The sequence below is a fragment of the Gigantopelta aegis genome, chromosome 12 (assembly GCF_016097555.1).
Source record: "Gigantopelta aegis isolate Gae_Host chromosome 12, Gae_host_genome, whole genome shotgun sequence".
In the NCBI taxonomy this organism is placed as follows: Eukaryota; Metazoa; Mollusca; class Gastropoda; order Neomphalida; family Peltospiridae; genus Gigantopelta; species Gigantopelta aegis.
The window spans coordinates 46690379-46713900 of record NC_054710.1 but is presented as its reverse complement, the minus strand read 5'-3'; the positions used below and the strand labels follow the sequence as shown (position 1 = coordinate 46713900).

Sequence of the window (23522 nt, the reverse complement as noted above, 5' to 3'; positions counted from 1 at the left end):
AGTTGTCTGTGTGCGTGCACGCGCGCGCGCGCGTGTGTGTGTGTGTGTGTGTGTGTGCAAGACAGGGCCGTACCCTGACCAAAATCCATGGGGGGGGGGGGGGGGGCACTAAATTTTATAAATAATTTTTAACATACTATAAAGATTAAACATTTCTATGCTATTACTGGAGATATATAAAAAAAAAAAAAAAAGGACAAGATTCTCAGGAGGGTACGGCCCTGCAAGAACATTACTCGCATTTTAAAAGAGTAACTTTTGTACTAGTTTTGAATCCAATAGGCTGCAGTCTTTATTTCTTTTAATTTTTTGAATCAATGATCAGTAAATAAAATGTTTAAGTCCAGTGTGTTGGGCTTGGTTTTTTTTACATTCTTGACGTACATACACAAAATTACTAGTGATGACTATTTCCTCGATGGGGGATGCTGGGTGCGCAGTGATGCCCCTATGTACACAGTGGGGGTGGGGTGTAATTGCGCGCGTGTATGTGTCTGTGTGTAAGAGTAATTGACCTAGCATTATATTTTCAGAGAAATAAAGCTGAATGCAAAAACATTACATCGTTTCGAGAGTAACGGTTCTTTTACTGACGGTTTAATGGTACTTATCACGTACACAACATGGCTATTTTATTTAGTTAAGGTGCGAACTCCATATACGAAGCTAGACTGTTGATGCAAATAACTTTACACAATAAAGTTTTATCATTTGCATGAGCCTTAAAGTTTGTTTTGTTTAACGACACCAGTAGAGCACATTAATTGCAGGCTATTGGATGTTAAACATTTGGTAATTTCACGGAAAACCTACATTTTCCATTAGTAAAAAGTAATATTATATATGCACTATCCCACAGACAGAACAGCACACACACGGTCTTTGATGCGTTTATATCGCAGACCCGAAGGTACCAGAGGTGGGGGGAGGCCGGAGGGCCTGTATTGTGTTTTCGTTTTAGAGATTATTGTCTCTGACGGCCCTATATCCACAGACGTACGGACTCGCATTTTTGAGGTGTGGGTGTACAGATGATATGGGGAATCGATCCCAGATCAATACCACATCAGGCGAACGCTTCACCACTGGGCTACGCCCCGCCCTATATACATATCAAAGATATAAAGCTTACTTGCCCCCCCCCCCCCAACTAGAGACTGTGCCCCCTCCACTAGAGATTGTGTCCCCACCCTTCAGATATCGTTCATACGGGCCTGAATTAAACACTATTATATATTATAATCCATTGAGCGCTCAATAACTTGTGAACTACATTCAATTCTACCTGGACAAAAGTGGTGGACCCTTTCCAACGGAGATGACGAAGAGGACCTTCCACCCTCCCCCAATAAATAAATACAATCAAAGTGCCACTTTTGTAGCAGTTTGTTATAAATAATTTCCAATTCATGAATGCCAAACTTTCAGGAGTTTTCAATATATCGTGGTATGGCAGTCTTTTAAAACTAACATAAATACATAAACATTAATCTTAACTGAAACAAAAATATACAAAATTAAACAGTACTATCAAAAGGAACACGAAAACAAAACATCTTACATAAAAGTGGCACCAGATACAAAATTGGCAATATGTATCAAACATTCAAACTATAATAATACTTTTACAAGTGCAGCTTATTTAGATTTGCTTCCCACAAAAAAGAAGAACAAGCTCACAATTTAAATAAATAAATTTAACTGAAATTCCAAGACAAGAAAGATACTGCCCATTTTGTCCAAAATGATTGAGAAGAAGTTTGTTTTGTTTAACAACACTACTAGAACACATTGATTAATTGATTGCTATTGGATGTCAAACATTTGGTATTTTTGACACGTGGTCATAAGACGAAACCCGCTACATGTTTTAGCAGCAAGGATAATTTATATGCACTTTCCCACAGACATGAAAGCACATACCACGGCCGTTGACCTGTTGTGGTGCACTAGTTGGAACGAGCAAAAACCCAATCAGTTGAATGGATTCACCAAGGTGGTTCTATCCTGCGACGCAAGCACTCAACCGACTGAGCTAAATCCCACCCCTTGATTGAGAAGACAAGCATTTTTTACTATTGTTAAACAAAATTCATTACATATATGCAAAAGATATAATCATTGAAAATAACCACACACAAAGATTGCCATCCAAGATGAAGTTAAATTATGTTTAAATTAATGCTAAACCCTTTAATTGTAGGCCTACTAGTCAAGGCTCAAATAGTCCGACATAGGCCTGCTTAATTTGGCATTTTAATTTATATTCACTTTTAACATTTATGTTAATTAATTAGATGTGTGTTTATGTAAATGCATTGTAATGTATTTATAATTATTATGTGCAGGGCCGTAGCTAGCAGGGGGGGGGGGGCAGGTGGGGGGCAACAAAAACAAATCCGGAAAACATAGAATCTTAAAGAAAATTCTCTTCTTAACTGTTTAAGGAGTTTTAGACTAATAACTACTCAGTTGTCCCCCCCCCCCAAACAAAAAATCCTAGCTACGGCCCTGATGCGGTTTGATTCGTAAAAATGCCGAGTTCAGACTGTCACACGGCCAAGGGCATGTTACTCCGTCAATACTACATTAACTTCCGGTTTTTGAGCGGGCACAATGAATTTAGAATTATTGGGTATGTTTAAATTAATAAGATCATGAATTTGCTCTCGTCTGTGACATTTCTGATTCTTATATTTCAAATATAATATATTATATTTTTTTATTTTCAGAGTCGTTTGGACAGAATCATCCCGAGGTGAGCATTGATCGAGTTGGACTGACAATGTGAATGTCAGAACGTTTACAAAACTTCGAAAAGAGTGAAGCTATTTTAATTTAAAGCTCCATTGTCTTTGTTTTAAGTGCCATATTTCACAATTTTTATTGATTTGTTATAAAGAAGTAGGCCTGCGCTACAGTTTAAACGGTTCCACTTATAATATTTGCATAATTCGAAAAAACAAACAATTTGTAATCATAATGTGCTGCCACTGGGCATAAAGACTAAAACACAGTTACACAGGGGACAATATTTTGAAATCTTGAGGTTAGGCCATGAGAATGAAAGTTATAGATTTGTATCCACCGCCTGCATGCCGTGAAAGGTACCACTGAACATCTACATTATTTACAAAAAAATTCATTATTTGCACAAAAAAGGCACTTAAAGGAGCTAAATCACCGATTTAGTGGGCCTTATTTCTCTAAATATGCATTATAAATGGAAATTACATTCATTTGGAATACCAAACCTAGTTATTGTATGATCCAAAACATTTTATTTGAACTACGATCGAGGGAATTCCATGACACGATTCAGTTTTAAAATTTGGAACTCTTCTTTAAATGAGACATTTAAAATACGGAAAAACAGACTCGTAGTGATGAGGCTATATATATGACAACTATATAATGTATTTTTGGATGTTATATAAACGATCGCCGTGTATAGAGACTTGGGAACTGAGGGCCAGCTATATATACATGGCAAATAAAAAAATATATATATTTCATGACAAAAATAGCCGCGAATACGCTGAAATAAAATAATAAACAGTCGGAACATGAACTCACCATTTATTATTATTATTATTATTATCAGGCATGTGTGCAAATTATTTTGACTGGTTCGCAAAGTGGTATTTCGGTTTTAATGTATAGCGTAAAAAAAACCCAGTGTACTGTTGCATGTTTTGTCGTCCAAAGGTTGGCTAATTATTACTTAATCCAGTTGAATCCAGTTCTACGTGCAGGGACAAGTTCAGTCTGCCATTTGTGTGTGTGTGCACGCACGTTAATCTTGCATTTTTATAGCCAAAACTCCTCCAGATAAAACACTGCCACTCCACCCCAAAAAGGTAGTAGTAGGCTAATAATAATAGTAGTAGTAGTAGACTACTAATGAAAAACAATGAAACTGTTGCATCTGTTAATAAATATTAAAAAAAAATACCAGGTAATAATATAAAAAAAATTAAAATGCGGATAATGCTGAATAGTATTAACGAATATGATTTGTCAGTCAAATAAAAAAAAAAATTTGGCCAGAGCATCCCAACTCGGGCATTCAGAACTCCTCTGTATGCCGAAGATTTACAGGATATGGGACCTCCGACCTGGCATACCTGTTTCAAAATTTTGACAATTTGATTGTATTCTAAATTATAGACCCGGGGACTGACTTTAGTCCAAGCTTGAATGCCATGCACATTTTCATAATAATATATATATTTTAATTACAATTCTTTGCTACACACAAATGCATTATCCTAGCAAACCATGATATTTGTGTCACATTATTTCGTGCCCTGTATATATTATCAACAAAGACTATTTACCCAAAAATCTGATTTTATAATACATTTCCAGTATCTAAAGATTTACTAATGACTATAATGCCATTTGTGTGATTAGGATTTTGATGGTGCTTTGGACTGTGTGAGTATTGCTGTGACGTGCTGCTTCAACAGACAGGGGACGCTTCTCGCCGTCGGATGTAACGATGGTCGTATCGTCATCTGGGATTTCCTGACACGCGGGATCGCCAAGGTGATCACCGCCCACGTCCACCCAGTGTGCTCCCTCAGGTAATCTGTCACAACCTTGTCGCATAGCAACAAAGACTAACCTATGTAGAGGACTGTTACAGAATTGATGACAGGGATTTGGGTGGGAATGTTTTTGTTTCATGTATATATATATACCCAACGCCCACTATGTATATATTTTCACTCAAGTATGTGAGGATGGTAGAATTTTACTTTAATATTTTACTTTAAAGGTCATGGGTTGTATAGGCACTGATTTTCCGTTTCAGATTTTTCCTTTTTCCGTTTCATAATGTTACAAATTCCGTTTTTTTCTGTTTCAGTATTAAACAAATTCTGTTTTTGTTTCACACACACACACACACACACACACAGTGACACACACACACACAGTGACACACACACCGCAATTAATTGCTGGTATAAAATAAATATGCAATGAGGCAAAACATGTCAGTAGTTTGTATTTATTTTTGGTTTAAATTTAAACACGAATACGCCACGACACAGACTTTGGACATTTTCGGTTTTCTTTACGATATGATCGGGAAAATAATTACAAACGATCACACTAGTGTCACTATAAACCATTTCCCTTGTATAATTTATTTTGAACAAAGCCTGGCATACAATATGCAATTACTGCATTCCTTTGTGAGATCGGAAATATGGCAATGCCGCAAATGTTAAAAATTAATAAGCAAACATAACATAATATATCTTTCACTTGAGTAAATATCAGACAATTTTAGCTCACAATGTTCGGTTTTTCCCGTTAAATCGCCGGGAATAAGCGAAGAAAACATGACTGGTAAAACGTCTAGATACTCTACATTAAACATTTGGCGTAACATACAAAGGTACTAGTGTCGTAGCGTAGCACAGGCAGATGTCGGTGTCCATAGTTTCTAGTTCGAAAAATAAATTTTAATTAATCAAATGCGCTAATTAAAGTTAAATCATGTTTTGGAAAAAAATCGGGAATTCCGTTTCAGATAGGTATTTCCGTGATTCCGTCCGCGATTCCGCGATCGCGAAAAATCAGTGCCTCTAGGGTTGTAGTATAATTATCTATGGTGTATATGTTGATGGAAATGTTGCCTAGAGAAGTTTTAGTCACACACACACACGATGTCATAAATTTAATGCATGAACCAAAAATGGGTTACACAAAAATAGACATGTACAACTACAAGGGACACACAAACAAAACTATCATTTTCGCAATTTTCAGAAATTTGCGGTACTAGAAATAAAAAAACCCATTATATTCATCTGTTAAACAGTGGATTGTTGGGCAGTCTGACATTTTGGGGACATGGTGTGCATCGCAGCACCAGCCCCCTGGGTCTGCACCTATATAGTTTTTTGTTTTGTTTGTTTTTCCCTAGCTGGAATCGAAACAGTCGCCGACTGCTCAGTGCCGGCACAGACAACACTGTATCCGTGTGGGACATTCTCACCGGGGAAAGTATCAAGGTTTATCGCTTCCCGTCTCCTGTCCTCAAAGTTCAGTTTCACCCTAGAGACAGGTAACTGTGACGTATAATTATTTCTAGAAACATATAGCTATAATATAGCAAATTACAAAAATAGCCACAGAAAAAATATACTGTGGAAAAAAATTTCCACAACATTTTTCATGACGGATTTGTGATTAATATGTAAGAGGAGTTTAATTTGTCGGTATTTTAATTATTTATTTTGTTGAAAAGCAACAACTATTTGAAGTTAAGCTCCGTTTCCCATTTCTCTACTCTAAATAGCAATTTATAATTTATATTTATTATGTTATGCAATAATGGTGACATTGAAATTCTTCACCATGTATGATCATTTATCGATGACTGTAAAGTTCTTGTTCTGGCTATCGGTGGGGCAGTAATTTAATTTAATTATTTCCAAGTACTTTGACCATTTTATTCTTATAATATGCTTTATTATTATATAATAATTCTATGCCTATAAATATAATTTTAAAAAGTGTGTCTCTGTCTGACCTCTACATTAATATTGTTATTATTATTAATTGTTGTTGTTGTTGTTGATGGGGGTTTTTTGTTGGTTTTTTTCTTTGCTGACACCAGTTTGTTTGGTATTATGCAGTAAATTGAATTGAAATTGAATTGGTATTACACATCAATTCGCGATACAATCCCACTTTGGGTATATCCGCTCTGTCAAACGGTACAGTCTGACCCTTGCACTTGTCACCAACTAAAGAAACATATTTTATTATTTGGCACTTCACCTTTCTTTTCTAGCATAGTATAATGTTAAAGAGAAAATCCTTTTCAGATTTTTCTGAATTTTTTAGATGTTAAAAACTAAGTTTTTTAATGAGTTTCTCTGAATTGTTTTTGGACATAAGCAGTTCTGTTTGTCAGTCATTGATATTTAACACTGTATATATTTTGTTTTTGTTTTAGCAACCTTTTTCTGGTTTTAATGAGTTTCTCTGAATTGTTTTTGGACATAAGCAGTTCTGTTTGTCAGTCATTGATATTTAACACTGTATATATTTTTGTTTTGTTTTAGCAACCTTTTTCTGGTTTTAATGAGTTTCTCTGAATTGTTTTTGGACATAAGCAGTTGTGTTTGTCAGTCATTGATATTTAACACTGTATATATTTTTGTTTTGTTTTAGCAACCTTTTTCTGGTTTTTCCCCTCAAACATGCCGCTGTCATGATGACGCTCAATGGATCTTATGAAATGGTTCCTCTTGATGATGATGTGAGTAACCTCCCTTTGTCGGATCTCTATTCAGGGCTAGCTTTGCCATTCACCAAATTCAACTTTTGCCAATTTTAACAACAGTTGGCGTTTTTATTTTAATTTGGCAAAAACAATTTGTGTACTTTGTTGAAAAATAGCAATATGATTAGCATTTTTGAGATAATTTGGCAGAATGTTCTGGTCACTTAGAGGTAGCCCTGCTATCATCTTACAGTTAAAGTTCGTTTTGTTTAGCAACACCACTAGAGCACATTCAGGCCTTGACCATAACTTTTTTCGCTTGTAGACAACTGGGCTACCAGGTTATGAAATCTAGTAGCCCCCAGTAAAATTGGTAGCCCATAATTTCAATAAATGAAGAAAAAAAAGGAGAGCAAAAAAGCAAAATCATTTATTTTTATTTAAAAATGTTAATTGTATTTGTTGTGTGTTTTTTTTTTTGTTGTTTTTTAATTTATACGTTTAAGCATCTTGTTGATTGTGGAGTAACTGGATGTGGAAAAAAAAATTAATAGCCTGGTAGACTACCAGGTTTAGACAATTGGTAGCCCGAGTGAGAAATTGGTAGTCAGAATACCCCGGACTACCGCTACGGTCAAGCCCTGACATTGATTAAATAATCATCAGCTATTGAATGGCCAACATTTGATAATTGCGACATGTAGACGTAGAGTAAACCTGCTAGGTTTTTCCATTAGCAGACCTTGCAATGTTAGGGAAGCTATTACTCTCGCTCACCATCAGTTAAACAAGAGTCATTGTTAGCTTCCCTGTAAATTAATATGGTATCAGGCTTTCTGCCAGAGGGTAAATCAGGTATGGCGCCATACCCAAAACTTTTTGCAGATTTAATTTTTTTTAAGTTAACTTTTTGACAAAATTAATTACTCACTTAACCCTAAACCCTAAATTTAAACCTAAACTTAAACGTAACCCATTTTTTTTTCTGGGGGAGGCTCCCCATATCCCCTGTTGACTGTGGTTCCATTAAATTCCATAGCACCATATCCAAAAATTTCTTTCCGGCAGAAACTCTGGGTATTGATATGACAATATCTTAAATGGCTCACAATAATCTAAGTATGGGGAGCAGTTAATCACTACCCTCAAAGTTCTTTCTATCAAGGTTTGTTATAAGGATACTAATGATAATTGCAGTGTTCAAGATTAAAAAATTTGGGCAGTATTTCAGTTGGATACTAACATTTCAAAATCTGGTATCCCACCTGAGAATTTAGTATCCCACTTAATGAAATTCATAAATAACATCGTAACAAACTTGGACGACACTGTTACTTAACTTCACCAGTAAATTACTACTTTCATTGTTTCAGCAAAAAATAAAAACTCAGGTGGGATACTGGGTTATTGAAGTCAGGTATCCAAAATTAAATTCTGGCATCCCCGGGATATCAGGATACCGTTAATCTCGAACACTGAATTGTAACCGTAATAAGTGTGTCATAACCTGTAGTTCTATATTTTGTGGTAACCTGCACGCTATGCTTATTTTGACATCTGTTTAGACTGGTACCCCATTCACAAGTAACCAGCACTTTAAACCGAACATTTTACTTGGTCCCGAGCATCCGACACAATATAATCATAACTAAAATGTGTTGAGTGCATCGTTAAATAAAACATTTCCTTCCTTGGTCCCGAACGTGTCTGGTTTAGGGGGGTTTCATTGTATATATATATATATATATATATATATTTTTAGAATTTTTGTATAGATGATAGTAACCTGAATAAAATTGGTTAAAGTGCATGAAATGCTCTGTCTAATTTTAAAACATTAAAACCTATAACCACCTAGTAGGGGCAAACTAACAGGGTTTCTGTCAGAGGGTATGGAGGGTAAAATCACGCACCCTAAAATCTTGGATATTAATGGATACATTTTTATAATTTTTAGATAGATGATAGTAATTTGAAATTTTTCGAAGTGCATAATATGCAATGTCCAGTTTCAAAATATAACCATCTAGTTTCTTTTTACTACATACCCTCAAATTATTTTCTGACAGAAAGCTTGACTAGGTTGTTTATTTTGATGTCTGTATAGTTTTAGATGTTATACATATATATATGTAAAATATTTTCTGCTAACATACATGTTTGTCTTGATTTTCTTTTGTAGTCTGATCTCAATATTGTGGGGTCATTTGACCGGAGAGGAAAATACATTTATACAGGAAATGCGAAAGGCAGGGTATGAATTTCAGTACATTTTTTTTTCTTTTTTGTAATGAATGAATCAGCATTACATATGTACAGGGTTTAACCTGGATCTCAAAAAGTATTAGCCATTTGACAAATTTGGTTAGAAAAGCATTAGCCGTATTTAAGTTTCAATAATCTAAGCAAAATGTAATAGTATTAAAGCTTTTTAAAGAAATATATACTCATGAAAAAACATTTCTCTTCATGTATTTCATGGTAATGAAGGAAAACTTTAATCATTTTCTATAAATTATTTATGGTCAATCACAAACATTATGCAGGGCTTGTATAATTTGTATAAAATCCACTAGCCATGGGATCAGTGATTTTAAAAACATACTAGCCATAAGTTAAAATCCACTAGCCATGGGATCAGTGATTTTCAAATCTACTAGCCATGAGTTAAAATTAACTAGCCCTACTTTAAATAAGTAGAATTTTATTAATAGTAATAATCAGATATGTCATCTAAAGAAGGAGATAGAGCTTAACTATCCTTAGATTGGGGGTGGAAAGTGGGGGCAGAATATTCATATTTACACAATATGTAAATGCAGCATTTGACAAGGGTTTTTTTCTCACTAGCCATCAGGTTAGTTATAGTAGTTATATACTAGCCCAACATTGAATATCACTAGCCATGGGAGTGGGGCTACCATAATCTAGAAGCCCTGATTATGAGATGTTTCGCAAACGTTATGTTGATGTTTCCATCTTCGTCAATTTTCAGCCATTTATAAACTTTACAGTTGGTTCTTGACCTTTTTATTTAGTGAATACAAACTTTCCTTCTGCGAGTGTATATATTTGACATCTCAGATCAATGTTTTAATCTGTAAAAGACATGAGTAGGGTTCAGTTAAATAGCAACCAAAGACCACTTATGGTAGTCTGATGTATTTTACTGCAGCAGTAAATAGCTTATTATCACCTGATATGAACAGAAAGAAATACTTAGATACACTAATGACGAAAATACAATTGTTTAAAGTTTAACAATTAGCTGAAAATATGCTGTCACTCGCCATGGAATTTGTTAATGAGGGGGTGGGACGTAGCTCAGTGGTACAGTGCTCACTAGATGCGCGATCGATTTAGGATTGGTACCCGTCGGTGGGCCCATTGGGCTATTTCTCGTTCCAGCCAGTGGGATGGTGCATATAAAAGATCCCTTGCTGCTGATCGAAAAGAGTAGCCCATGAAGTTCCTCTCTCACTATCTTCATAAAATGTGTTCAGTGGATCGTTAAATAAATAAAAAAATAATTATTTAAAAAAAAAATGTTAATGAGATTTTTCTGAATGAATGAATGTTTAACGACACTCCAGCACAAAAAAAATACATCGTTCTATTGGGTGATTTTTATTAATTTTATTTTATTTTTCTGTTACAGATTTTAGTATTAAAAGCTGACGACCTTGAACTTGTGGCATCTTTCCGAGTGACGACGGGCACACTGAACACCACAGCAATTAAATCTATAGAGTTCGCTCGCAGAGGAGAGTAAGTGTGCACTTCACATGCATTTTACAGAGTCGGCATTTTCCAGACTTCTTCTCATTTCAGATTTGTCATGTCAGATAATTTTCACAAAATACACTGAATTAGATATGAAGGGGGCGGGACGTAGTCTAGTGGTAAAGTGCTCGCCCGGTGCATGATCAGTCTAGGATCGATCCCTGACGGTGGGCCCATTGGGGTATTTCTTGTTTCAGCCAGTGCACCACAGCTGGCATAGCAAAGGCCGTGGTATGTGCTATCCTGTCAGTGTGATGGTGCATATAAAAGATCCCTTGCTACTAATGGAAAAATGTAGCAGGTTTCCTCTCTAATGCTATACATCAAAATGAACAAATGTTTGACATCTAATGGCCGATGATTATTAAATCAATGTGTTCTAGTGGTGTCGTTAGACAAAACAAACTAGAAACCAATCTTTTTCAAATGGACATGCACATCAGGTATCTAGTCTTATTTGTTGATGATATAACCAAAGGAGCTTACTACAGGCATTTATACCAAGCAACTTTAACAAACATTTGACATCCAATAGCCGATGATTAATAAATCAATGTGCTTTAGTGGCGTTGTTAAAAAACAACAACTTTGAATTAGATATGTAATGCTAACAAATTAACATTATTGAGGTACATTATAGAGATTTCAATGTTTTAAAATATTAATTCACCTTTTAGAGTATCATAAATTCCTTATAACCGAAATTTAAAAAACAAACATTATTTGATGGCAAAGTAATTACAGGACAAGTGCCATGTCGACGAGTTGAGTTTTACGTTTAGTTTTGATTATGAAAATTGTAAATTTGTTCACCTTCAGAATAGTGCAAGAACAATAGTTTCGTTATCCACTGCTTGAGCAAGTCTTACGTTTTCTTAACTAATTTTTCATTTGCACATTAAGTTTAGACCATCATTTAATGGGTTGTAGCAGGTTAAACAAAATGTAATTGGTTACCTGTATTGTTTTGAGCTTAAACCATTTGTACTAAATTGCTGTCACACGGTCATCTGAATTTAAGAGTTGTAGTAGGTAATGTATTTTTGATCTTGTGTGTCGGTAAATATTAGTCATTCAGTTTACTTACTTGAATCTTTTAGATGTTTTCTTGTCAATTCTGCCGACCGAATTATTCGAGTGTATGAGAGTAGAGAGGTTCTTGCCTGCAGTAAAGATGGTGAACCGGAACCCATACAGAAACTCCAGGATCTTGTCAACAAGTAAGTCCAATATTATGTCTGCCATCTTGGTTTCTGTGGTCATATCTGTAGAGAGGTTTTTGCCTGCAGTAAAGATGGTGAACCGGAACCCATACAGAAACTCCAGGACTTTGTCAACAAGTAAGTCCAATATTATGTCGGCCATCTTGGTTTCTTATTATGTCAGCCATCTTGGTTTCTGTGGTCGTAAGAATGTGCCGAGATGACATTAAACTAATATTCCTTTCCTTTCTGTTTTCCAGAACGTTATGGAAGAAGTGTTGTTTCTCGGGGGACGGGGAGTATGTTGTCGCTGGGTCGGCACGGCAACACTCACTCTACATCTGGGAGAAAGCTGTCGGCAATCTGGTGAAGATTCTTCATGGAACTAAAGGGGAATTACTCTTGGATGTGGTGGTATGTATTCAAGTTGACATATTATGAGGTTGGGGTCACTGTAATTATTAATTATTTTTTACTCTTGGATATGGTGGTATGGCCAGAGGGTAGCCGCTTGCTTGCTAGATTGGTGTTTGCACCTGACCTGAGATAACTGATATAGAAGACGATGGTATCAGTCAAATGATTTGCGAGCAATCGGCCTCCTGAACATGACAATGGCCAACAGTTTATGGTAAGGGCTGATAACACATTTTATTAAAAATTACATTACAAACATGGATGATGATGAGATGAATTGTGAAGCCGCAGTATTTCCATTTTGGTATGGGACTACTTGACAGGTCTGTGCTCCACGCTTGCTGTCAGTTGAGCTATTTCGGTATGATTCAAGCCCGGGGTACATGGAACCTGCAGTGCATGCTGGATAATTATCCCCCATGTGGGGTCATACACTCGGGAGACGCCCATAATCGCACCTGTGAAGTGGGTGAAACTCTGTGTATGTGGCCTTACACCTCCCCATTGAGCCTAGCGGTGCACTCACTCTGGGTTGGAGCCGGTACTGGCATGAAAAATCCCCCATTGCCTCAGGTGGGATATGAACCCAGTGCCTACCAGCTAGAAGTTCGATGGCATAACCACTACACCACCGAGGCTGGTTCAACACATTTTATTTATGGTTATATGGCGTCGGGCATATGGTTAAGGACCACACAGATATTGAGAGAGGAAACCTGCAGTTGCCACTTTATGGGCTACTCTTTTCGATTACCAGCAAGGGATCTTTTATATGAACCATCCCATAGACAGGATAGCACATACCACGGCCTTTGATATACCAGTCATGGTGCACAGGCTGGAGCCAGAAGTAGCCCAATGGACCCACTGACGGGGATCGATCCCAAACCGACCGCACATCAAGTGAGCACTTAACCACTGGGTTACGTCCTGCCCCGGGCTGTTGAGGAATTGACTTCGTGCTGGTGGGTGGGTAGTGTGTAACTGTCATTATTATTTTATTTCTGGTTGGTTTTCCACATATATGTTTTGTATGGTTGGTATGTTCAATTATATTATGAGTTACTGCAAACACAAAGACGACCAGAAACATGTTAGATTTCACAAAATTGATAATTTAAGCAAAATCTTATAAGTAATGTGTCAGTCAACAATATCCCAAATTTTATCATCTAAAGAAAACCTTATAATGAATGTGTAAATTAACAGTTGAAACGCTGTAATCACCAAAACTGTTTTTACATTGTCTATGGTCAGTGGCTTGTAAAATTCTTATTTTATAAAGTTATTTTGATAGGTTTATTTAATATGTATTTTGATGTAGATAAAGTTTAGATGTGAAACTCGATGTTTAATTTCAGTGGCATCCTGTTCGGCCGATCATTGCCTCAATATCCAGTGGTCTCGTGTCAATCTGGGCCCAGAACCAAGTGGTAGGAGATTTTTGAGGAATTGTTCATTACAATGGTTACTTGATTTTATATTTGTGTAACATACTACAATGTTGCAAATGTATTAAGATAGGTGGGGAGCATTATTTTATAATTTATTAAAGGAGAGGTAAAACATTTTGGATTTTAATGTATTCTCAGTGTATCTTTGGTTTTACATCTTGAGAAATCATAAATAGAGGATTCATCACAAGTATTTTTTAGTATGGAAAATATCAACCGCGTCTATGTTAATCGGTATTTGCCAAATATCAACCGAGTCTATGTTAATCGGTATTTGACAAATATCAACCGAGTCTATGTTAATCGGTATTTGACAAATATCAACCGAGTCTATGTTAATCGGTATTTGACAAATATCCTGTTATCCTATAACACTTCTAAAATGACATTTTAATTATATTTTTTTAGTAAATCACAGTACTAAAGTCGCCGCCATCGGTAATATGTCATTGCGATTAGCACAAATTAGTTTGACATCACACATTTTAACAAAATCTTTGAAAACGTTACGCTCAGGTATACAGGTCTTGTTGGCTTGGAAACAAATGACCCATCCACAGCAACGCACTACCTAGAGACGCAAATTTGCATACAATTATTAACCAGGTTAATACACTAAATTATCACATGGGTTTATGACATGGATATCATGGGTAAGTTAAGGATAAATGAATTTATATACTTTATTTTCTTGTAAATCAATACGGATTCTTTATTTATGAAAAATTTTGTTTTTTGTTTGTTTTTTTAAACTTGTAAAACATTGAATAAATAAAGTAACTTTTTGTCTATACAAAATTTATTAAGGATATTTACTATTAAAATTAATAATAATATTTTTATTTCTATACTATTAAAATTAATAATAATATTTTTATTTTATTTTAAAACAAGTATTGGATGCTGAATTTTTAAGTAACGTCATTACACTTATATAATATTTAGACAATTTTCTGACCTAGGAAAACTGGAGTGCATTTGCCCCTGACTTTAAAGAACTTGATGAAAACGTTGAGTATGAAGAACACGAATCTGAGTTTGATATTGAAGATGAAGACAAGGAGAAAGAAGAAATGAAAGGTGACTCTTAGAACGTGTGTAGTATTGTTAGTTTAAAGTACTGGCAGTAGCTAGTGGGAATTTCCCTATTAGCTAAGTTGGTAGAATCCATGGTTCGAATCCCCTCAGTGGAGGTTGATTTTTCTGTTACATTTGGAGCCGACATAGGAACTGGGTGTGTTCTTAACACAAGAATATAACTATAACCCAGTTAGGACTCGTAACAGTTCAACTGCCTGTGGCCCACAGCTCCAGGACGTAGCTTCACTTATGGGGGGAGTATGTAGTAGTGTTGGTATAAAGTGCTCCTACTGGCAGTAACTAGTGGGAATTTCCCTATTAGCTCAGTTGGTAGAGCGCTGGACTTCCGTACTGAGAGTCCGTGGTTCGAATACCCTCAGTGGAGGTTGATTTTTCTTATACATGTGTACACATGTCTTTCCATTAGGTTACTCACCGGATATGCAAAAGTAATTCACATAACCAAACAATCAGTTACTAATGTAAAAAGCCCATTAACCGACTTCTGGTTACTTAAAATGTCTATGATTTGCCCCCTGCTCTGGAGCTGGATGCATAACATATCTTTCTGGATAAATTAAATAAATATATTTTGAGGCCATTTTGTAAGCCAACTGCCATGTGACCCCATCTTTAAAATTAGAAATATTTTTACTTTTCAAGTACATTATCCTGGGCATACACCTCATTGATGAGGGCTGTTTGTCCAGGACAGATGTTAATTATTAGTCTATGGAGATAAGTCGGTAAATTGGCCTTTATACCTGTTATAATGCATTAGAAGTTGGCGCCGTTACAGGGATGCGAACCCAGTACCTATTGGTCTTAAGACCAATGGCAAGCATGGCAGAAGCAAGTAGACATTGGGGGGAGTGGGTTGACTTGAGATCGAGGGTGCAAAGCAAAGTTTCTAGGGCGGTTTGGGGTTGCTCCCCATAAAATTTTGATAAACTAGATGTCCTGAAATGCAATTTCCTGCATTTTACAAGTAAAATATATCTCGACCTTAAGATTTACTCCCAATAATATTTTTGATTCATAATTATTGGCTAGAGCCCAGCCCACACCCACACTCACTCCGCTGTGCCTGAATGGTTCAGTCACAGCGCCATCAAGACAAGTTATACGCACACTAAGCCGACACCTCAGATCTGAGTTAAATTCTGCTTCAATGTGTTTTGCAGGTCCCGATGATGAAAACACTGAAGTGGACGTCACCACAGTGGAAGCCATTCAGGCGTTTGTCAGCAGGTAAATGACATTTCATTGCTTTTAGTCTCCTAATGATCCAATGCCTTCTGTCAGAAATGATATTTACAAGCATTAAATAGACCAGCAAATTAAAAAAATGTGAAATTACATATAGAAGATCTCTTGCTGTGAATGGAAAACTGTGAAATTACATATAGAAGATCCCTTGCTGTGAATGGAAAACTGTGAAATTACATATAGAAGATCCCTTGCTGTGAATGGAAAACTGTGAAATTACATATAGAAGATCCCTTGCTGTGAATGGAAAACTGTGAAATTACATATAGAAGATCCCTTGCTGTGAATGGAAAACTGTGAAATTACATATAGAAGATCCCTTGCTGTGAATGGAAAACTGTGAAATTACATATAGAAGATCCCTTGCTGTGAATGGAAAACTGTGAAATTACATATAGAAGATCCCTTGCTGTGAATGGAAAACTGTAGCAGGTTTCCTCTGAAGATTACGAGTCAGAATTATTAAATGTTTGACATCCAATAGGCGATGATGAATAAATCAATGTGCTCTAGTGGTGTCGTCAAACAAAGCAAACCTCGAAAGTAAGTGTCAAAATTATCAAATGTGTGACCTCCAGTAGCCAATAATTAATTAATTAATTAAAGGTGTAATATAAACAAAGCAAACCTCAAAACTATGTGACAGAATTATCAAGTGTGTGACCTCCAGTAGCCAATGATTGATTAATTAATTAAAGGTGTAATATAAACAAAACAAACTTCAAAACTATGTGACAGAATTATCAAGTGTGTGACCTCCAGTAGCCAATGATTGATTAATTAATTAAAGGTGTAATATAAACAAAGCAAACCTCAAAACTATGTGACAGAATTATCAAATGTTTTACCTCCAGTAGCCAATGATTGATTAATTAATTAAAGGTGTAATATAAACAAAGCAAACCTCAAAACTATGTGACAGAATTATCAAATGTTTGACCTCCAGTAGCCAATGATTGATTAATTAATTAAAGGTGTAATATAAACAAAACAAACTTCAAAACTATGTGACAGAATTATCAAACGTGTGACCTCCAGTAGCCAATGATTGATTAATTAATTAAAGGTGTAATATAAACAAGACAAACTTCAAAACTATGTGACAGAATTATCAAATGTTTGACCTCCAGTAGCCAATGATTGATTAATTAATTAAAGGTGTAATATAAACAAAACAAACTTCAAAACTATGTGACAGAATTATCAAATGTGTGACCTCCAGTAGCCAATGATTGATTAATTAATTAAAGGTGTAATATAAACAAAACAAACTTCAAAACTATGTGACAGAATTATCAAATGTTTTACCTCCAGTAGCCAATGATTGATTAATTAATTAAAGGTTTAATATAAACAAGACAAACTTCAAAACTATGTGACAGAATTATCAAATGTTTTACCTCCAGTAGCCAATGATTGATTAATTAATTAAAGGTGTAATATAAACAAAGCAAACCTCAAAACTATGTGACAGAATTATCAAATGTTTTACCTCCAGTAGCCAATGATTGATTAATTAATTAAAGGTGTAATATAAACAAAGCAAACCTCAAAACTATGTGACAGAATTATCAAATGTTTGACCTCCAGTAGCCAATGATTGATTAATTAATTAAAGGTGTAATATAAACAAGACAAACTTCAAAACTATGTGACAGAATTATCAAATGTGTGACCTCCAGTAGCCAATGATTGATTAATTAATTAAAGGTGTAATATAAACAAGACAAACTTCAAAACTATGTGACAGAATTATCAAATGTGTGACCTCCAGTAGCCAATAATTAATTAATTAATTAAAGGTGTAATATAAACAAGACAAACTTCAAAACTATGTGACAGAATTATCAAATGTTTTACCTCCAGTAGCCAATGATTGATTAATTAAAGGTGTAATATAAACAAGACAAACTTCAAAACTATGTGACAGAATTATCAAATGTGTGACCTCCAGTAGCCAATAATTAATTAATTAATTAAAGGTGTAATATAAACAAGACAAACTTCAAAACTATGTGACAGAATTATCAAATGTATGACCTCTGGTAGCCAATGATTGATTAATTAATTAAAGGTGTAATATAAACAAGACAAACTTCAAAACTGTGTGACAGAATTATCAAATGTGTGACCTCCAGTAGCCAATGATTGATTAATTAATTAAAGGTGTAATATAAACAAGACAAACTTCAAAACTATGTGACAGAATTATCAAATGTTTGACCTCCAGTAGCCAATGATTAATTAATTAATTAATTAAAGGTGTAATATAAACAAAACAAACTTCAAAACTATGTGACAGAATTATCAAATGTGTGACCTCCAGTAGCCAATGATTGATTAATTAATTAAAGGTGTAATATAAACAAAACAAACTTCAAAACTATGTGACAGAATTATCAAATGTATGACCTCCAGTAGCCAATGATTGATTAATTAATTAAAGGTGTAATATAAACAAGACAAACTTCAAAACTATGTGACAGAATTATCAAATGTGTGACCTCCAGTAGCCAATGATTGATTAATTAATTAAAGGTGTAATATAAACAAGACAAACTTCAAAACTATGTGACAGAATTATCAAATGTTTGACCTCCAGTAGCCAATGATTAATTAATTAATTAAAGGTGTAATATAAACAAAACAAACTTCAAAACTATGTGACAGAATTATCAAATGTGTGACCTCCAGTAGCCAATAATTAATTAATTAAAGGTGTAATATAAACAAAACAAACTTCAAAACTGTGTAACAGAATTATCAAATGTATGACCTCCAGTAGCCAATGATTGATTAATTAATTAATTAAAGCTGTAATATAAACAAAGCAAACCTCGAAACTGTGTGACAGAATTATCAAATGTGTGACCTCCAGTAGCCAATGATTAATTAATTAATTAAAGGTGTAATATAAACAAGACAAACTTCAAAACTGTGTGACAGAATTATCAAATGTATGACCTCCAGTAGCCAATGATTGATTAATTAATTAAAGGTGTAATATAAACAAGACAAACTTCAAAACTGTGTAACAGAATTATCAAATGTTTGACCTCCAGTAGCCAATGATTAATTAATTAATTAATTAAAGGTGTAATATAAACAAAACAAACTTCAAAACTATGTGACAGAATTATCAAATGTGTAACCTCCAGTAGCCAATGATTGATTAATTAATTAAAGGTGTAATATAAACAAGACAAACTTCAAAACTGTGTAACAGAATTATCAAATGTTTGACCTCCAGTAGCCAATGATTAATTAATTAATTAATTAATTAAAGGTGTAATATAAACAAAACAAACTTCAAAACTATGTGACAGAATTATCAAATGTGTGACCTCCAGTAGCCAATGATTAATTAATTAATTAAAGGTGTAATATAAACAAAACAAACTTCAAAACTATGTGACAGAATTATCAAATGTTTGACCTCCAGTAGCCAATGATTAATTAACTAATTAAAGGTGTAATATAAACAAAACAAACTTCAAAACTATGTAACAGAATTATCAAATGTTTGACCTCCAGTAGCCAGTGATTAATTAATTAATTAAAGGTGTAATATAAACAAAACAAACTTCAAAACTATGTGACAGAATTATCAAATGTATGACCTCCAGTAGCCAATGATTGATTAATTAATTAAAGGTGTAATATAAACAAAACAAACTTCAAAACTATGTGACAGAATTATCAAATGTATGACCTCCAGTAGCCAATGATTGATTAATTAATTAAAGGTGTAATATAAACAAAACAAACTTCAAAACTATGTGACAGAATTATCAAATGTATGACCTCCAGTAGCCAATAATTAATTAATTAATTAATGGTATCAATAAACAAAACAAACTTCAAAACTATGTATCAGAATTATCAAATGTTTGACCTTCAGTAACCAATAATTAATTAATTAAATAATGGTTTAATATAAACGAAACAAACTTCAAAATTATGTATCAGAATTATCAAATGTCAAACTGAGCTTGCGCCTTTAATACACGTTTGTTTCTTTCAGTGATGAAGATGACGAGGACGCGTCTGCTCTGCTCTATCTTCCTGTGTCTCCCGAGATTGATGAACCGGAGGAGGGCTGGCCGGCAGTAGGCGAACAGGTATGTGTGTCGTCTGCATGTGTCATCTACAGTCGGTCTGCATCTTGTAAACTCTTTGTTGAGCCCATCAAAACCAGGGGCCTATTACGCAAAACATCATAAGTTTATATCTGCAACTAGCGGTTATACATGTCGAACAGTTATATGTGTTTGGCATCTATTTCATGCAGAAATCTACATCATTACAGAAGATGGAGCATTTTAAGGACAAAAGAAAATGAAATATGTGTATTTCTAACTATATTTGTTGTACTATAATAGTAATAAGAATTGTGGTTTAGTCGTAGATTTACGTTTACATTGTAAACTAGGCTTACGATGTTTTGTGAAATTCAGTCCAGACCCTCTGCAGGGAACATTTTGTTTTCAAAATCGTGATTAGTGATATTTTTCGTCAATAGAAAATTTATTAGCAACTACTGTGTAATGTTTTAAAATTGTGTAGCGATCTCTGAAAAAGCGGAGCACATCATGATACGATACTGAACAAAATGTTCTCAGCTCTGTAAACTAGAAATTCCTCAAAACTGGACATTTTTTTCACTGTCCATTTTTTAAATATCAGTACAGGACAGAACCTCTTTAAACCAAACACCTCTTAAAACCGTACTTTTAGTTTGATCATGTTGGTGTTTGGTTTAGTAGGGTTTGACTGGAGTACTTTATGAGACTATAGTTTTTCAGTTATATTGGAAAGCCATCTTTGATGATGACCTTGGCCTTTCCTGTAAAATCTAGAAAGTTTGATCTTACCAACTCTTCATATGCTTTCATTAAAGTGTAGAGGCTTAAAATTTCAGAAAGATGTCTTAGATTATTATAATTGTATCTTTGTTAGTTGTGAAGTAATCAAATCTTACAGAAAAATGGTTTTTACTTGTTCTGAAAACAAGATATACAAAGATGAAATTCTAGTCTTTTGAGACACCCCCTCCCTCATCCCGGAAACTGTTCCTATCCTCGTTCTTTGAAGAAAATAATATCACAGTTGGGGAATATTTTGTTTTTAAAATTTTGATTGAGTAGCAACTACTATTTAATGTTTTAGAATTGTATAACGATATCTCAAATTTGTGTAGTGAATTTTGACGCGATACTGAACAAAATGTTGCCTTAAAGTAGCAACCTATTTTAAGATTATTCTTTTATTTCAGTTTTGTTGCTTGATTCTGTGTAGCATTAGAGTGTCCATATATTTCTCTTAACTCTGTGATATTTGATTTCTGTAATTTTGTTCATTGCATGCCGAGATTTCTGTTTTACTTGTATAATAACTCTTTATATTAAACCTGGTAGTAAAATATGGTAGTACATTGTAGCCCTTTCAATTCACTAAATTGCCTCAGCAAAATCAAATGCTGAAGCAAAAGTAGTTAAAAAATCTTTTTGCAACAAACTCACAATAGTCAATTAATTTTGCTATTTCAGGTTTATTTTGACGAGTTTGAAAGTGGGTGTACTGGATATAACAATAAATAATTTAGGATTTTTTTTGTTTTGATTTTTGCATTGCAGCAAGCTGAATACTTTTTCTTTTCAAAAGAAATATCCAATGTTGGGTTCAGATATGGTAAAAAAACACAAAATTAATCCACTTTTATCTGTTAGCTCAGTGGTCAGAAAGGTTTGCTAGAATGGGATGTTTGTGCTGATCAAATTTAACTTAACATGGTTTTCATTTCCAGGTTTTAAACTCGGTGTTTATCTACATCATATAAAAAAGAGTTGTTTGAACGATACTGGTATTGCTTCCTATTTCGTAATTGACTATTTTCTGTTAATTCCAAAAGAATTGATTACCGGTACATCATTACAGTCCTATTTAACAGCCTTAAAGGGACTGTCCTCAGTTTGCAGTCACTGAAAGATGTCTCCAACTAACAGTCGTTTTGCAGGGCTTCTAGACTATGGTAGCCCTACTACCATGGCTAGTGATATTCAATGTTGTAACAATACAGGGCTTCTAGACTATGGTAGCCCTACTACCATGGCTAGTGATATTCAATGTTGGGCTAATAAATAACTACTATCACCATGCCCGATGAAAAAAAAAAAGTTGTCAATATTTTGTAAATATGAATATCCTGACCCCCCCCCCCCCCCCCCCCTCTCTCTCTCCCCCCCCCCTCCCCCATTCCACCAATTTTAGTGTTTTTAAGCTCTAGCTATCTCTCTTTAGGTGACATAATTACTATTAGTGAAATTGAATGAACTTAAAAGTAAAGTAGGGCTAGTGAATTTTTAATCATGTCTAGTAAATTGTATAAATTACTGTTCCCATGGCTAGTGATTTTTTATACAAATTCTACAAGCCCTGCTTTTTGGTTACTAAAATTACACATTAAATATATTTTTTTAGTTTAGAATATCAGTGTTTGTATATCCAGTGCTACTGTCTGTAGCAGTCACTTTTCATGTTACTTCGTAATGTTTTTTTTTTTTTCGTACGTAATTATTAGAAGGTAAAGTCTACTTTGGGCTACTACAGACATTAGGATGACAACAAACACCTTGTTTATACAGATAATGATATTCTAAACAGGAAAATAGCTTTAATATGTAACTTTTGTCATCATTTTTTAATTTCATTTCAACCTATTTCCATGCTTATATTCAATGAGTTCAAGCACGTTGTCATTGGCACACACCTCAGCTATCTGGGCTGTCTGTCAAGGACAGTGGGTTAGTTGGTTTGTGGTTAGTGAGAGAGAAGATGGTGTAGTGGCCTTACACCTACCCATTGAGCCCTTAAGAACTCGCTCTGGGTTGGAGCCGGTACTGGGCTGCGAACCCTGTACCTACCAGCCTGTAATCCGATGGCTTAACCACTGCACCACCGAGGCCGGTTTTAGTTATCAAAACAGATCTGTTCGTCATAAACATGTTACACAAACCCTGAGTGAGTGCTTCGCAAGGCTCAATGGGTAGGTGTAAACCACTTGCACCG

The 23522-nt window shown here is 34.7% G+C and overlaps 1 protein-coding gene across 2 annotated transcripts in view; it reads left to right on the top strand.

The window, feature by feature from the left end:
• The first annotated feature begins 2589 nt into the window (after positions 1-2589).
• The window catches only part of LOC121386248 (retinoblastoma-binding protein 5-like), a 33648-nt gene continuing 12715 nt past the window's right edge, over positions 2590-23522 (top strand). For both annotated transcript variants that reach the window (XM_041517084.1, XM_041517083.1), the window contains exons 1-13: positions 2590-2635; positions 2733-2758; positions 4417-4589; positions 5942-6082; positions 7198-7285; positions 9432-9503; positions 10908-11017; positions 12133-12252; positions 12495-12648; positions 14013-14084; positions 15068-15185; positions 16370-16436; positions 20479-20575. In XM_041517084.1, the coding sequence (XP_041373018.1) occupies positions 2617-2635; positions 2733-2758; positions 4417-4589; positions 5942-6082; positions 7198-7285; positions 9432-9503; positions 10908-11017; positions 12133-12252; positions 12495-12648; positions 14013-14084; positions 15068-15185; positions 16370-16436; positions 20479-20575 (1257 nt within the window). In that variant the 5' untranslated portion in view covers positions 2590-2616. The remainder of the gene's footprint in view (positions 2636-2732; positions 2759-4416; positions 4590-5941; positions 6083-7197; positions 7286-9431; positions 9504-10907; positions 11018-12132; positions 12253-12494; positions 12649-14012; positions 14085-15067; positions 15186-16369; positions 16437-20478; positions 20576-23522) is intronic.